The 18525-nt window shown below is 38.8% G+C and overlaps 1 protein-coding gene across 1 annotated transcript in view; it reads right to left on the bottom strand.

Annotated features, from left to right (window-relative positions):
- LOC139940810 (uncharacterized) overlaps nucleotides 1–18525 on the bottom strand; it is a 104661-nt gene that overhangs the window by 37083 nt on the left and 49053 nt on the right. The window contains exons 5-6 of the mRNA XM_071937194.1: nucleotides 13855–13934; nucleotides 418–498 (exon numbers count right to left, since the gene is read on the bottom strand). Of these exons, the coding sequence (XP_071793295.1) occupies nucleotides 418–498; nucleotides 13855–13934 (161 nt within the window). The remainder of the gene's footprint in view (nucleotides 1–417; nucleotides 499–13854; nucleotides 13935–18525) is intronic.

Genomic DNA, 18525 nt, shown 5'->3' with positions numbered 1-18525 from the left:
TTTTCATTTTGCATTTTGAACCTAAAATAACCAGTTTTTTGTAGTGTTTTTTTATAAAAAAATTTATTCTGTAAGTAAAAAAAGAAAACCTGAAATTTTCTGAAATTCAAGCCCTGTTTTGTTCTTGTGTCAAATTCAAAACAAGCTGCATATGTCATGGGGGAATGAACGACCGTCAGTAACTTGGTGGTAAAAACATGGGGGCTAGGCAAGTGCTTTTTGACTTGGCAACGAAGTTGAGTAACACTGCGCTGGCAGTAGATCTGTTTTTAATGGATTCAGCTCTGTGGCAGCTCCCCCCTACTTCAACTAAATTAAGAAACATGCCGGATGTTGCTGCCTTCCCCAGCTCAATATAAATGTAATAACTTCCTCCTGCACCGATTGGTTGAATCAATATTCAATTATGCAAATTACCTCTCTGACATCATCAGCTCGATAGTCAACATGGATGACATAATAGAAGTAGGGTCTGTAAACTGCCTTCAGAAGCTGTCCCTGCAAAATACACAATAAATGTTTGAAGTTAAACATTGGAATGTCAGTGAGCGATAATTTTCAGTGGCAAATCTTAACGTCACCTAATTCAATTTCGCACGGAATTGAAAGATCCTAAGGACAGTCATTCAATTTCACTTAAGCAAGTGTTGTCTTCCGTCATTGTATTAAAGAAAGATAATCATTGAATTTAACAAGCCACTCAAAAAGCATTTAAACTCACTTTAGCTTTTTGCAGCGTGTGTTTGGTCATTCAAATTCGTTTACGTGCAGGCATATGTCGGAATTGTGCAGCTGATTTTACGGTTTGCTGATAAATAACTACCTTGGCAGCTCCTTTAAACTTTAAAGGGTATAAAAATGGTTACATTTCATTGGAATCACTGCCCTGATGTTCGACTAAAAATTTAAGAATCTACGAAGAAAATGTCAAATTAAGAATAAAACCTGTACTGCAAAAAACGGCACATAAAACCATTGTTAATGGCACAATTTGCTCCTATGTAATGTTTAATTGACTTAACTAAATTTTTGCTTTGCTATGGAAACCATTATTTCACACATGACATGAGATAAATTTCGCTTAACAGCGATTAATGTCATGTAATGTTCTTTGTCTGATTTTCCTTTACTGTGTGAGAATTTCCACTCATGTGCCTTGAGCACCATAATTTAGTTAATTTTTGGCGTCTTACAAATACTCTTTATTATTATAAATAGTACCGCCTTTTTCATTAATAAAAATTCACTATTTGATATAGGTGTGGTATAGCATTATGTTTGTCTTCAGAAGTCACAGCGTTGCTCGTCTTTCGTACAAAACATGACACCAAGTCGCAGGTTTTGATGACATGTCCCACAGCGGAAAAATCAATGACCGTGTGGACGCTTGAAAAGGAGCACAACCAAATTGATATGAGGTTCTCGAAATTGTCCGATGTGTATATATACACATCGAAAAAGAAAGAAATATGACAAATCTAATTAAAGGAACACATTGCCTTGGATCAGTCGAGTTGGCCTTTGAAAAGCAATTGTAACCTTTTGTTATCAAATGCATGATTAGAAAGATATTTTTAAAGTAGAATATAATGATCCACACACATATGCCCTGAAATTGCGTGGTTTTTCTTTTACTTTGCGAACTAACATGGTCGGCCATTTATGGGAGTCAAAACTCCCATAAATGGCCGACCGTGTTTGTCGACAAGGTAAAAGGAAAACCACGCAATTTCGAGTGATACTTGTGTGGATCATTATACTCTACTTTTAAAATATCTTTCTAATCATATGCATTTTATAACAAACGGTTAAATACGCTTTTTCAAAGACCAACTAGACTGATCCAAGGCAATGTGTTCCTTTAAATTAAAACAGAAATAGAGAAATTAAGAAATCTATGTTTACATTTGTTTCTGTAGAGCTTGTTTTTTTAAACGTTCATCTTGCAAAATCGCTTGTCGTAAAAATACAACAAAAACAACAATTTGGTAGAAACTTCTAGAATGCAGATTTTGAACGGCTAAAAGAACAAGTTAAACGTTTAATTGAATAATTGCTGTATAAATTAGCATGACTCAAAGTGACATCGAATGATATTTCTGAAGCAGATCAATGAGCAGGATTTCTTTACATAATATGTGGAAAAACAGTGGCTGATTTTTCTTCAAGAGGCTGACTTAACAAAAAATCTGAATTCAGATAAAAGTCTGATATTTCTCGTTCATATTAACTGTTGGTTATTCTGAATGGCACCCTAAGGGAGCGTCTCAAAAGTCGGGCACGTTCCTAGCGCATATGCCCGCAGGATCGCAACATCATGACAAAGTATCCGCGGAACGTTCCAAAAGACCGGTCCTGTGGAATGGACAAAAGCGGTGGGGAACGTTCCTACCGTTCCGACTTTTGAGACGCTCCCTAACTGTCATAAAGGTTGTCATTTCCAGTGATGCATACAGCGAGAGTAAGCTAGCGGTAGTCATTGTGAAATCAACCCACACTGAGGTGAACAACCCCCTTTATACAAAAAAAGTGTACCATAAAAAAATCTGTTCTCAACTTGTTATCAACGAACAAATTTAACCATTTTTTTCCCCGCCAGGCCTGATACCTCACAGAGATGATGAAGGGGACTACCTCCTTGCCCCCTGGTCATTGCCTTGGTGCCCTTGAAATGCTACAGTAGAAATTACAAATTCATCATGGTGCCTTTTACCAAGAAGCGAATGCCTTGGTGCCCTTAAAATGCAACAGTAGAAATTTACAATTTCTTCATAGGGAGTTCTTTACCAAGGAGAAAATGCCCTTGCCCTTTCAAAAAGGAAGCATACAGGCCTGTTTGCTCTTCAGCAAAGCATCAAATTGTTTAATATTTAACAGTTCTGCCCTGGGGTTCTCAGTATTAACAAGGTTTTTGCTCATGAAATGTCAGGGATTGAACTGTCAAAAAGGGAAAGAAAATAAATCTAGATAAGCCGAATTAAGGAACTTAAAGTCAAACAATGATTATTCAACAGATCTTTAAAAAAAAAAAAAATAAATAAATGCTGCCTTAAGGTTTTGGTATTAACAAGTTTTTTGCGCAGGAAAGACAAAAAACTGTCGAAAAGGGAAAGAAAAAAAATAAAGATAAGCCGAATTAACAAACTGAAAGCCGAACAATGGTTATTTAACAGTTATACTAAAATATGCTGCTCTAGGATTCTGGTATTAGCAAGGTTTTTACTCAGGAAATGCAAAGGATTGAACTGTCAAAAAATCCAATAAAATAAAGATGAGCTGAACCAACGAACTGAAAGCCGAACAATGATTACCTCACTCTTTTATTCATTAGCCTGGAACAAACAAACCTTGGACAAATACCCTGTCAATCCATGCAATTTCCGCAAACAGTTCTCCTCTGAACAAATTAATTATTCAAACATCAGCTTTTCAGGTGCAACAGATGTTTGGGAAGTTAGACAAACAATCCACATTGATGAGACAAACTCGTAATTCTGTTGTCTTGGAAAGACAAGAGTTTCTTTTTCGTTTTATTTGTGAGTGGCAGATTCGGGTCAAATTCGTGTTTTGTTTCGAATAGTGCAGCTCTTGCTCTGTTTTTGAAGTCCAAAGTTCAGCTTTTCTGCTCAATGGAAATGTCTTTAACAATCAAAAACGTGAGTTTCAGATCACATGATATGCCCAGGTTGGGAAAACAATCATTGCCCCCCCCCCCCTTAAAAAAAACCTAAAACCAAAAACGCAAAAAAACAATCAACCCAAAATTTAGTAAATCTCTCACGTATCTATATTAAATTATATTATACTATTTAATAAATGATGCGCCTCCGAGAAAGACTCGACTACAGGGTAGAAATTTGAGGCCATTAACCATTCTTGAAACTGTCCGCAAGATGTAAAACTATCATCTGGAGATTAACTAAGCGAAGATGGAATGTATTGGTTTCATGTACTTATTGCGTGTTTATATCAATTCATCGTTCATACATGTCATACCAGGAAGCTCGTACCACAAAGTGACCTATCTTGTGACGGCTGATTTCTTAAACCAAAATAATAAGAACAAATTTGTTTACATGCTGAGCATTGTGCATGGTTTCCACTATCTTCTTCTGACTCAACGGATTTAGCCCAAATTTTGTTATTTCGTATAAAATATTTTTGAATTTCTAAATATTTTAACATGCTGCTGATTTTCATAATTGTGTACAGCGCTTTGAGGCGTTGCATAAGGTTCTTTATAAATGTTCATTTGTTATTGTTATTATAATAAATTGTTTTTCTGTCATTTTTAAATTATCAATTTTTATAAGTCCCCTATTTTAAACACAATTCAGCCTTTGGCTGTGATGTTTGAATATTTTTAATGAACCAATAATAATATTAATATGGTATGATTGGTCACACAAAACTTGCACACTATCTCAGATTTATTTTTGTACACCTCTACCAATGCTATATTACTACTTTTAAAGGCAGTGGACACAATTGGTAAATACTCAAAATAATTATTAGCATAAAACCTTTCTTGGTAACGAGTAATGGGGAGAGGTTGATGGTCTAAACATTGAAGTAATGTAGTTTTCGAGAAAGAAGTTATTTTCCACAAATTTGATTTCGAGACCTCAGAATTTGAGGTCTTGAAATCAAGCATCTGAAAGCACACAACTTCATGTAACAAGGGTTTTTATTTTCTCTCATTACTATCTCCCAACTTCAACAACCGATTAAGCTCAAATTTTGACAGGTTTGTTACTTTATGCATATGTTGAGATACACCAAGTGAGAAGAATGGTCTTTGATAATTACCAATAGCGTCCAGTGTCTTTAAAATTCAATACATGGACACTGACAATAAATGGGAAATGTTGAGAGGGGTTTTTCAAAATAAACCAACCCCTTTCCTAATTGATGTGGTCAGAATAGTTTTTCTTCTGAAAGTGTCCTTTTTCTGAACCTATGACTAATAACAACTGACAGGAAAACAGGAACCATAAAATATTGACACACATTTTGACAGTTTCGACCTGAAGCACCTGTTTCCAGAGGCTATTAAATGAATGAAATGTTTGAACTTTTGGCGTGGTTTTGTCTTGACATTTTCTTACAATTTTGGAATTGCTTGTGCCCTTCAAGCTTCCTTCCTTCCTAACGTCTTCCTACAAACCTCTCAAGGCATAACCCCTACTAGGGAGGAGACACAATCCCTCCCACACTTCCTTGAAAGAAAGAAGCATCCTTGAAAGAAAGTGGCTAGTGCACGATACAAATTTTGAACAATAAATGCATGATCTGGTTATTTCTCACAAAACCATGGATGGGCCTTGCAAAAGACCAGATCTGAAATTATGAAACAATATTTGATGCAGTTTCACATGTTTTTTGTTTTTAAATTCTTTTTATTAAAGACAGAGGACACTATTGGTACTTACTCAAACAAGTTATTAGCGTAAAACCTTTCTTGGTGACAAGTAATGGGGAGAGAATACCATCTAAATCTAGACCATCGAGAATGCCCCGTAGCTAGAGGCAGTTTGAATCCAATATTTTTTAGCAGCGGGTACCGCAGCAATTTCATAGACGTTAAATTTGCAACGTGAATGGCAAAAGATTGATCCAATTTGTCATATGGGCAAATACACAGCGTGCAATCCGTTGTTAATTTCAAGCCATGTAACATCAAACTGATATTGTGGCCGACGTTTATTTACTTTTAATGCCATCCCACCATTTCCAAGAATCACCAGATATTGGCTCGGTTTGTCATATTTGTTCAAAAACTTTCTCCAGATTTTGTGAGCACAATATGCTTTGTGAGTTTTCCATTAGACGACGGTGTCAGGTTTGTGTGTACTTTAATCACATTGAACAATCACAACTGATGACAAATACGATAAGTACGTGGACCATTACAAGGAATGTTGAAAGAGACACACGTTCTCTAATTGCATACGTAGTCAAAGTATAGAACACCAAGTTTGTCAAGATAGAGGAAAGTGCCAGGCACAGCAAGATTTCGTACAGTTTAATTAATCTTAATAATGATTATAAAAAGTGCTCAAAAGAAAACAAAACACAACATGCCTTGAACAGAAATGTCTTAAGAAGCGTCTTGACATGTGAGATGGTGCTAGCTTGTTTGATAAAGAAGGAGATAATGTCTATAAACAAAATTAATTTTTTTTTTTCAAATCTTCAACTGCCAGAAATTGATATGAATGTCATTATTGTAACTAACATTTGTTAGGCTGTCAAATGTCACTCAGTGTATGTATTGATAACAGTAACCTGGTCTACACCAAGTGTTTATGAAGCAATATTCAATGCTTTTATAGCTACTTGGGGAGAAGTCTAACAAATCAGCGGCTGTTTTAATTGGAATTTTGCCAGCGAGTGTAGACCGCTGCTAAAAGGGTTACCACAACTCCCAGTATATCTTCATGTCATACAAAAGTCTACATGTCTCGCATTTCTTACATGACAGCGATTATTTAATGATCTGTGACCAGTTATTAAAAGAAGTCATTAGATGAGCAATGCAAACAAACTGCCTACTATCACAGTGACCCTTTAACCGCTATGACAAGACTACTGAAAGGAAGAAAGCAAGACAGAAGGAGTGGGGGGATGGGATGAGGGCATCATTCAGCGAGCTGGTTATTATTGATCATACAATGTGTCAATGGTTTGGGGGGAACGAACCTCTTCGTTTATTTATGCGCCTTGGTGTCAAGTCAAACTCCCCATAAATCAAGAATCAGGGATTGCGGATGGAATTTTGGTGGTGAAAGATACACAGCTGATGGATGGAAAATTAATATCTGGTGATTACCCTGTCTCAATGTTATTGAATGCTATTACTCAAATTAGTACATCATAGTCTGCACCAACTACATGCTTACTAGTCTGGCAGAAAGAGACAGATTTCTGGTCGTGAAGAGGCCATGATACATGTAAGTGTTCACCAATCCAAAGGGCAAAGCATCTTTGGTAATATATCTAACTCAAGGACACAAGTGCTACACACAGGACTCATACACATATTCTGCTGATCAGAAACACCATGGATAACTGCTTGAAACTGCTTGGGTACGGCATGGGGAGTCAATAATAGAAATTAAAACAGAAATAAAAAAATAAAAAATAACAATTGACCTGTGTCAGGCGATGGGTTTGTATCATTTTCTACAGGGCCAAAAGTGCTTCTTGTCGAGCCGTGTAATGGTTTATATGCCAACTAGTTGTCGTGGCCGAGCTGTTTAGATCACCGAATTCAAACTCTGGTGTTTCTGATCAGCAGAGTGTGGGTTTGAATCCCAAGCCGTGACACTTGTGTCCTTAAGCAAGACACTTAACCATTGCTTCATCCTTCGGATGGAATGTAAAGCCGTTGGTCCCATGTGTTGTCTAACGCATGTAAAATAACCCAGTGCACTTATCGCAAAGAGAAGGGGTTCGCCCCGGTGTTCCTGGCTGTGGCTGCTGTATGCGCCGTAGCACCTTGTAAACCATTAATTAACTAATTAATTGGGTCTCAAAATTCATCACTGCAATAATCTTTCTGAACGTTTGTATATACTCAGCGCCTTGAGTACCTTGTTTGGTAGATACACGTACGTGCGCTATATAAGACTTTGTTTTGTTCGTTCGTTCGTTCGTTCGTTCGTTCGTAGTTCTAGAAATACCTCAACAGATGAGACTTATTTTTATGGATGAGTCTTCAATAAGTAACATAGAAAAATGAACAAAGATGATTGAAGAGAAATTTTGAAGGATGAGATATCTGGGATGGGTGAAGGTTACAGATGTCTTATTAATACATGATAATTATTCCATCTGTGTGTGTTAAGGAATGCCATTACCGGTAGTTTGAGGACTATTTTTTACATACATAAGGAAACTCCATGAAGTATGGCGGTATGGCAGCAATGGCTTCTTCAACGTCTAGGAGGCTGATGGAAAGGGTGATGGGCTGCGTCATATTGTATGGTTGAGTTTGTCTGTGATACATACTTCATTACAAGTCAGGAGTCCACTACAACACAGTACTCCAGAAACATCAAGGATCTCATCCACAGATTGATCACTTGCCAGTAGTGCAAGAAAAGTTTGGTAGAAAAACTGAATCGTCTTCCCCTTCTTTTTGTGATAAGTGTAATTGGGTTCAGTTACTTGCAATACACAGGACTTACATGTAAGACTTTATCTCCTATCCAGAGGACGAAGCAATCATGGTTAAGTATCTCGCTTAAGGACACAAAGTGTCAAGACTGGGACTCAAACCCACACTCCGCTGATCAGAAACACTAGAACTTGAGTCCATGTCATGCGCTACAACGCACAACAAAAATCCCCAAATCATACTCAACTTCCCATTCAAAACTCAACAACGAATGTTCACTTTCTTTCCAAAGCTTCGCTGTAGGCTTTCGTCATAACTGCAAATCCAAGCAATTGAACAGTTCCAGTCCGACCTAAATGATTTCACCCAAGGCAGGTATGGTTACATTCTGACAGGAACTCTTTTGTGATTGAGCGTTCATGACGTCCCATTGTCCAGTCATGTGCCAGTGATCTCTCAAATGAAAAGGCTTTTGATAGTGACTTTCCCCAGGTCGAAACACTTAAATATAGAGAAGCCACAGTTAGGATTACTGGAAGTCTTTTGTTATGGTCCATTCACGAAAATAAAAAGCCCATTGTGTATGTTTTTGACTGATCCTCAACTTGGCTATTAACTTGAGGACCTCCACAGACCATAAAACAACAATGAAGCTATAGTTGAGCTTTTAAAAGGGAATCAAGCACGATTAAATTTTCTTCCATTGTTAAGGCTAGTCGACCTTAAATGCACATGATGCCATTTGAGTAAAGCATGCTAGAGATCAAAAGAAAGCGTGTAATGCTTTTTTTGGAAAGGCCAAGGGCACCTAGGCATTTTGTCCTTGGTGGTAAAGGGCACCCAATGAGGAAATTGTAAATTTCTACTAGAGCACTTCAAGGGCACCAAGGCAATTATCGGGGGCATAGAGGCAATAGCCTTTGTTGCCTCCAGGAAGTATAAGGCCTGAGAAGGTCTCTCATCGACCCATCTTCTGGGGCAACCTGTTCATGCATTTTCCACTGAGGCTTCATCGTTCTACCTCCAAGATGCCAGCTTGATGATGTCAATGCATAAGGTGAAAATACTCATTAAACAACAGAATAGGTAAGGTTCATTTTAATTTGCAACCACATACGGTTGAATTCATTATTAAAAAAATACTAAAACTTACAAAATACATCACAAAAACTTTAAATCATTAAAGTATGTATTTACAAGATAAAGGTACAAAAAGTAAAAGAAAAATATCAAAGAATGACCAGTAAAAATATTACAATATATAGTAAGAGAGATTAACAGCAATATATTTAAAAATACTAGAAAAAAAAGAACATTCTTAAAACATGAACTTAATTTGTATAACAGAATAAAACAGACATGCTGTTATGTAGGGAAAAAACATTCAAATGTATGTGAACATTCTGTGTATAATTCACACTGCATACAGCAAGAATACCAACAGCTTAGGGTTGTGTTTTCGAAATGCGCGAGCCTGTTGGTGTTTTATTCTTAGGAATATCAAGTTACAGTATCTTGCACGCTTCAAGTCCACAGTATAAACACACTCATGAGACTAAGCAAAGAAAAAACCACACCATTAAGATGGGGATCAGTGACAGTGTTAATCAATACTATGACTATAGAATGTCTCTCGAGATGTCATCGGTACCCTGCTCCTAACGCAATTAAGTTGGGTTCACTTTATGTATGGTCCCTTAATATAAGGGGTGCGATAACTGGGGGGGGGGGGAGTTTCTCATTTTCAGTACTGTTATAGAGATTGAGGACAAAATGAAAAGAAGAAGAAGAAAAAAAAATGGTCTCCATGAGGGGAAATCTAAAGACTTTATATCCCACAGGAAATTCTGTAAACAAAGTCTGTGGAAAGACGTTACGGAATTAAAATCAAGTACAAAGGAAGACAAATCACAAGAAGTCTCCACAAAGATGTATTTTTGGTAATGTGTACCACATACACCCTCACATGTTGGAGCGAGGTTTGACCCAAAATATTGTGTGCCCTCAATCACCACCCCCTCCAAGAATTTCTCATAAGCAGTGAAAATGGTGCATATGAAGACACCAACATTTATCTGAGTTTCAAAGGCCAATACTCCACTTCCTTGAAACCAATGTTTTTGAGTACTGGTGCCCATTCATTCATTATCAGTAACGCCATTCACCTCTTGCACATGATGGTTGAGACTTTGCAACCCATTTCCACACCTTTAAAAAAGCCCCTGATCTAAGTTTTCAAATCATCATCCAGCATCCCCCCTCCACACCTTTAAAAAAGCCCCGATCTAAGTTTTCAAATCATCATCCAGCGTCCCCCCCCCCCCCCCACCCCAAAGTTTCTGACCCAGATTTATGTCCTTTGGTGCCTGGGAGAGGGATACCGAAAGGACGATCAGGTACTGATAGAGGAACGTGAGAGTGTGGGAATGTAGACCATGTCTCTCTGATACCCCAATGAGATTGATTGATGCTGTAGCAAACACACAGGGTATCTATGACAGGTGTCACTGTAAAGGCCAAATCACACTGCAGTGATAACGAAAACGATAACGTACACGACGCAAAAAGAACGCATTCTATTGGTTGAATTGCTCCCGGAGAACACGTGCACACTCATTCAATCAATCGAGGGCATGTATTGTTAACGACGCAAAAAGAACGCATTCTATTGGTTGAATTGCTCCCGGAGAACCTGTGCACACTCGTTCAATCAATTGAGGGCGTGTATTGTTAACGTTCTCGTTTTCATTATCACTATCGAGGCCAGTGTGACCGCGCCTTAATGGTCACCCAGGGGTGTGCTACTTATATAGATCAGCAATCAAGGGTCTGCTTTAGGTTTAGAACTGAATCTCCCGAGCTTCAAGGATGGCTGGGGCAAAGCAAAAAGGGATGTAACATGGGTGGAGGAAGCGGAAGGGTGACACGCCCTGTTTTATTTTGCAAAGTGTCTCCCAAGAAGTGGGGACACCTAGACTCTGAAGACGTGACCTGCATTTGTAAGACAGAGCCACGAACTTTGGAGCACCTCCTGAGATGCCCCCTACTGGAGCAAGAATGCAAAACTAAGGACCTTGCAGAGTACAATGATATTGTTAGGAACTGTGTTCAGTTCTGGCTGAAACACAGTATCTAGTGTGTGGACACGATAAGAAGAAGCTGGTATTTTGGGCTTCGGTTGGCAAATGAATCACAAAATCAATAAGGATATACAGACTCGAATTTGGACATGATGTCAAAACCCAAAAGGAGATTCACCTTGTACTTAAAAACAGTTTGAGCGTAAACAAAATTCAATACTGCTGTGAACTTGCAACGCAAACCAAAACCAGTGCCGGCAAATTGAAGACAGCTTGTTGTAAGGCTGGCTGCTTTGAGACCCAATCCCTACCAACCCAGACCAATCTGATAAATGTTGTTAAATGAAGCCTCAGCCTCTGACATTTGTCAAAAGATTTCCCTCCGAAACTCATTTGTGAAGCTTAAAGTGGAGAGAGCCGAGCCCTGCGGCGATAGCAGGCCCCTCACTTAACGGGTTTCTTAGACCGATTCCTCCAGGGCTACAATTATCTTAATAACTCGTTTTGGGAAGCGACCCGCGGACAGTTTTTAAAGAGATATTGACAACTTTAATAAGTATCCCTTCATTTAATTAATCAACCTGATCAGTCAGCGGGATTCAAGTTGGCGGGGCATGCACAATTAAGATCGTTTATTTCAGAGATAAGCATCGGATTGTTTTCAAAACGTTTCAGGCCCTCGGTCCTCAAGTCTTCCAGAAAAACAACTCAAATAAAAACCCAACCTGAGAAAGTAATAACTATGGGTTCTCAATACATTTGAAATAAATCTGTACTATTTAAGATAAAAAAACTCTCAAATATGTAACCTGTACTTTAACTATAATATTGGTTGGTTTAGAACTGGACATCCAAACCAGCTATGGTTAGAACGAGGCCAGGCTATTCAAGAAATCTGGCTGCTGAGTATATACCCACATGAATACTGTGTAATTTTTAAGAGAATACAAAATAGGTAAAACTTCGTCAGGGGACATGATGTTTAAAATATCTATATGTCAAAGCAACAAGACTGTATCTCTGCTTGTGTTGACGCTATGTGCAATTATAAAGACTGACCCACAGTGGTAAAGGCACTTTAAGTCTTTTCAGGCTGTTAAGTCCTATTTTTTTCTGATTTTTCTGAGGGTCCACAAATCAGAAATTAGACGTTAAGTATGAAAAATATCAAGCCTGCAATTTCCAGATTTCTCTTTAATCATGTCATGCTAGTGCATGCCATCCCACAGCGATTTCACGTCCTATTTCCGGTGATGTGCATGTCCCATACAATACAGCCTTATCTCTCAATACATAAGGGGCTTCGATTTGACGCCAGTCGTGTTTAATCACCGAAATTCCATGCACATAATTACGTCTGCACCACCCTCCCTTCCCTTGTACCGTACCTAATCAATGAAGTGACCCTAGAACAGAGATGTGTCGCTGGCAGGCAAATGTCTGATTAAAGCTTTCAATTGTTTGGAATACACCGTGTAGAATGTAACACTAATGGTTATTAAGTTCCCTCAACGAGTGTAATGGCAGTATACCAGGGGTGGATTTCACAAAGAACTTAGGTTAGGGCTAGTCCTAGGAGATATTAAAAAATTAAGGCTAGTCCTTATTACTCGTCCTAACTCGAGATAAGACTAGTCTTAAATCTTTGTGAAATCCACTCCAGAAATTATGTAAAGAGTTAGGAAACAAAACTGTCAGCGGTCCAAGAAAGCTACGAGTAGTAAACCTGCCGTTGCTAGCTATAAAATATTACCCTTTAGTTGGACTGTCCCTACATGAGATTTAAAGGCAATCTGGCACAAAATAAGTATCAGAGGTTACCGAATGATAGATCCAATTATACAATAAAAATAAAACAACTGTGCTGGTTTTTGTTGATCCTTTAGTTTTGTTCTAGTCCCCCTTTTGCTACCAGGTACAAAGCAGTCCAGATAACTGCAATACAAACTCTGTATCAGTCAAACACAACATCCTGATGCACAGCTCATCATTTCCCATTGACAGACTAACTTACATTTCACCGACCTGACGACCTTTGACTTATTGTATTGACTTTCCATATTGTTTTTCTTGTCTTTTTTTTTTTTTTTTTTTTTTTTTTCAACTTTCTGTTTCAAGAGACACAGTGTTGGGTGTCACCTCTACAAATAGAGACAACAGATGGTTTTTAGAAAATTCTTTCTTTGACAAAAATAACCGTGAACGAAATTACTAGTGACCTGTCACTCAAGTTTTAACATGCGGATTGCAAAAGTGTATTAATGTTTGGAAAACTTTGTGGGAGGTTTGGATCAAGTATTTAATCAAATACAAGTAGCTTAGCGCAGGGAGGTTTATTTCCTTCACCCTAGAAGTTTGAGGGTGGAACTTTATGTATAATGCAAAAATGCATGCATTGTGCCTGATGCATAGTGTTCAATTCGTAAAAAATGGAAAAACAAATTAAAATGTTGTTATCAGTATATTAAACACATATTTGTGTTATGGTCAAGTAATACCAAATGTCATGATGGTAGGTCTATTTAAAAAAAAAAGTAAAGTATTGACAATACTTCAGTTGACTTATTTAATATTATTATTATTACTTTTTCTTTTCTTTTTCAATTAAAAAATCGGGAGGGGATGGAGGGGGGGGGATTTGAGAGAACTTACCACTGCATCTGGATTATTGTGAGCCAGTATTAGGAAGCCTATCTTGACAGGAATCAGACTTATTTTGGAATCACCTAGAGCTGCAAAAAAAAAACATAAAAAAGAAACTTCAAATTTATTTAACAGTTTTCCATTCTTATGCAAACAATACAATAAAACTAACTTGTACAAATTTAGTTCAAAAAGTAGTAATGTTATTGAGATACTGCCGAAAACATGGAGCGCAGAAAGAATAATCTGAAAATGTTACACATCTTGAAATAATCTTGAATCTCTCTCTCTAAAACCACATTCCTTGAAAGGGAAATGTTTCTCAAAATTGTATACATTATCGCCCTTGCGGTGCTTCCAACAAAGTATGGTTGAATGTAGGATTTGAAACTTTGCATGGTGGAAATACGATATAGAAAGGTTTGCGGTAACACCATGTAATGACAATCTCTAATGAGTTGGGGTGGTTCTGAAAAGAACCGTTGGGTTAACTCGACGTTTCGTTCAGTATGCTCTGATTGTCTTTCTCCAGTCATTACATGGTGTTACTGCAAACCTTTCTACATGGTTGTATGGTCATTTATTTTGGGAAAAATTACAGTGTACCAAAGGTATACCCTCCCTTTAAAGAGTCTGGCATCAAGAATGGATTGCCTTGCTTATAGCTCTATGCTTAAAGTTACAGCCATTAATGCACCTTGACGGTGTACAATGCCAGTACCTTCAACATTCCCACAGAAAGCCCTTAGTCAGAGACTCTGGCTAAAAACGGGCTCTCAAGTAAATCCTATAGCAATTGAAAAATCTGTTTGGGCCCCAAAGCTCTGTCGTGGGAGGCTTTTAGACAAAAGCCTCTTTTATTAGGTTGTTTGAGAAGGCTTGGTGGAGGATACAAAACTCAATTAGCCCGTCCTTGATTTCTAATAAATGAGAAATTTGTATTACAGTAATGTCATGGTCAATATTTGTGCAGTGTGTAGGATGTCTTAATGAGACTTGGTGGGTAATGGGATACTGGTTTGTTTAATGGCAGCTTGATTCGATCAGGCAATGTTACCATCTGCCTGTGGATTCAGAGGCAGACTTGTGTCTGGTGTGGAGTTAGGACCAAATATTATATAGAGTGCCGAGTTCTGGAACTACGGCTGAGATGTGAAACGGCACTGGACGCCATTTTAGCAAGCAGCTCTTCTGATGCAACAGTAGATCAGTGAAGACAATGACCGAATGTTATCAATGGGTGCATTCGTTTAGCTTCCCTGGGTCGACCCCAGTCTGCCCCGGTACGTTCGAATAGCTTTGACGGGGCTCACCTGGGTCAGTCCCCAGTGCCCTGTTTGTGGAGTGGGTCCCTTGGGGGGTGACCTGAGGTGCATGCCGTCACCATGAGAGGGCGAGTGTGATCGTTCGATTAGCTCTTGTCAGGGGCTCACCCGAGTGAGCACTGCGGGGTCGACCCAGGGAAGCTTAGTGAACGCACCCAATAATATAACAAAACATGTGCTTGCTAAAATGGCGCCATTGGGTTTTTCATGATCCAATAGACCGGCTGGAATGTGAAATGTGCACTGGGGAAACACAGTGCTGTTGATCTGTCAGTGCAAGCAGTTACTCGCATTACACTTTTATCACATATATCCCAAAAGCTGACTGTCAGAATTGTTTAGTGTGTTACTGATGTGTAGCAGGCTTCAACATTAAATCATGAAATGCATTCAAAAACCACATTATCAGGAAAGATTTCTGTCCAAACCTCTTACTTGTCAAATTTGTTGTAATAAAGAAGGTCTGCAAATCCTCTTACAAGTGACACCCTAGAAGGTCATGAGTATCACTTCTTAACTATTAACTAACAGTTTTTCATACAATCTTTGATACGTAGAATTAGTTGTCAGCAAGTCTCCCCACTTCACGAATGAAAAAAAATCATCCCACAGTCACAAACACCGCTCAAACAATGTCTGCCTTGCAGGGAGAAGCTTTAAAGCCATTGGGCCCTTTCGGTACAGACAAAAAAATAAAAGTTCACAGATTTACAAATAATTTACAGGGTTTACAGAGGGTAATGGTGAAAGACTTCTCTTGAAATATTAGTCCATGAAATGCTTTACTTTTTAAGAAAACAGTAAAACAATATAAATTCTCGTTAGCGAGAATTACGGATTTATTTAAAACACATGTCATGACACGGCGAAACGCGCGGAAACAAGAGTGGGTTTTCCCGTTATTTTCTCCAGACTCCGATGACCGATTGAGCCTAAATTTTCACAGGTTTGTTGTTTTATATATTAGTTGTGATACACGAAGTGTGGGACTTGGACAATACTGTTTACCGAAAGTGTCCAACGGCTTTAAAGCGTCTGTATTAGAATGTTGAGTGAAATGCATGACTTGAATTCTTGATCATACATTATGCATGCTATCTAATGGAGTATAACCAAGGTGGCCTACTTAAGTCAAGTCGCCAATCATAGATTGTCTCATCTTGTATTTTTCGAAATTTCAAGTGTGGAAACAAACACAGCAGCTTTTCATTCTTAAGAGATTTGCACTTTAAAAGTTTACGGTCAAAAACTGTTAATGATGACTGATATAATAATAATATAATATTGAAGTATTATATAGCGCACACATCTATCAAAAAGGGTACTCAAGACACTTAGTATACATTTTTACAGAAAGATAGGTTATTGGAGTGATGAATTATGAGACCCAATAATGTAGCACCTTATAAGGGTTTAGCAGCTACAGCCAGGAACACCGGGGTGAACCCCGACTAGTTGTAAAGAGATCTGAACTTCAAAATTTATGGATAAACAACAAAATATTGACCAGTTGTTGTGAGGAGATCTATGTTTTTATGCTACATGTAGTTAACTGTGCTGATTTTGATATATTGGAAATAAGATATTTGACTGCCCTTGCTTGTCCCCAAATTGTACAGTATGGCGCCACCACTGCTGCTAAGAAACAGTTATCCAACCATAACCCTACATGCCTGATACTTCACGGAGGCAGCGAAGGCGATTGCCTCCATGCCCCCTGGTCATTGCCTTGATGCCTTTGAAATGCTCCAGTAGATATTTACAATTTCCTCATAGGGTGCCCTTCACCAGAGTAAGGACAAGAGAAAATGCCTTGGTGCCCTTGCCCTTTCAAAAACTAAGCACACATGCCTAACCCTAGCATGCCTAGCAGCATCTAGACACAGTCAAACACTACAGTGTGACACAACAGACCGAAGCTGATCACTCTACAATATGATGCACTTAATAAAGCAGAAGGAATAACTTTCCTTGAGATACCATCTTTGAAAGATAAGAAAAAGAGATTGGTAATGAATGTATAGTATCAACGTAATTGATCAAGTGTGTGATGTAATCTTCTTAACGTATCTACTCCAGGAATGATGTACACTTAGAGATGTCAAGTTTCAGAAGAGTGGGGGTGGGGGATGAGGGCATGGGAGGGGTTGTTCGTGACGAAAAAACCTAGGGCTTGTGTTGATGACCGCCTTGTAGATGTCAATGCTAGGGAGGGAGCAAGTGTTGTGTATATAGCTACATTGTAGAATAAACCTGTGTAAAGGAGACCAAAACAAATGGAATGTACAGGGGAGATATGATGGGGCACTTCTGATGCTATCGTGTCGGACCTTACTGTCGGGCAGCAGTGAGGGTTTCCTGAGGGCTTATAGAAAGTAGGGCTGCCAGGAAGAGCATGGAGGGAGGGAGGGAGGGAGGTGGAAATGGAAAGGAAAGGAGAAGGATGGAAATCTTGGAATAAAGTCAAACCTGTGGCGGAAAACCAAAGGTAACTGGAGCGAGTGCACAACAGCCTTGTCATGGTTTTTGAGTGACGTCAGAGGTCACATCGTCTATAGCGAGTACAACGGTGTGCCCCTTTCTTGAGTCCCTATGGGTCGGCAGGGCAAAGAAGAGCTAATAAATAGGCTGCATCTTCTGAAGTGGTTGGACAACGGACTGCTGCATGGCCAGGCAACAGGGCGCTGCCGAGCCACCGATCATGCCCGACTGGTTTATCGTATGACAATAATCACTACAATAATCATTACGCTGGGGCTGTGACCATTTGGAGCGAGCGTACATGTAGAGTGAACCAACAGCGATACAGCAGGATTAATGAAAATCAACTTATCTTTCTTTCAACCCCCACATTATTCAACATTTACCCAGTCAGTATCCCTTGTGGTTTATAACTTGATACATAAAGTCGTATCACACTTTATATTGAGCCTGAACTTAATAAATGACAAAAGCAGGTTTATGTCATGCTAGTCACATTCCACTTTCAAAGCCATCCTTACAATAACTTCCCCCTCGGGGGGCTTAGAGAGTGTTGCGTCGTTCAACATCAGAGTTCGGTCGCCTGCCGATGATACAGTGTTGCATCAATCCATCGGTTAATAAACTATGATAGAAGCCACTGCACTCAGATAGTATTGACACCCCCCCCCCCCTACCCCTTCTGAAAACTGAGCTGAATAATATCAATAATTGGCGACTAGATAACTTATTGATTGGGTAACGAAAAGTACAAATTCAGGGCCTTTGAAATTTAGAACACTTCAGGAGTGGCATGCACTTGTTGGGTTTAGAATGCTGAGCCCAATTTTGCAAGGCTGCTTAAGCAGAATATTGCTTACAACCTGTTCCCGAG

This window comes from Asterias amurensis, chromosome 8 (genome assembly GCF_032118995.1).
Source record: "Asterias amurensis chromosome 8, ASM3211899v1".
In the NCBI taxonomy this organism is placed as follows: domain Eukaryota; kingdom Metazoa; phylum Echinodermata; class Asteroidea; order Forcipulatida; family Asteriidae; genus Asterias; species Asterias amurensis.
The sequence above is the reverse complement of the archived record's forward strand: the minus strand, read 5'-3'. Positions and strand labels throughout refer to the sequence as shown.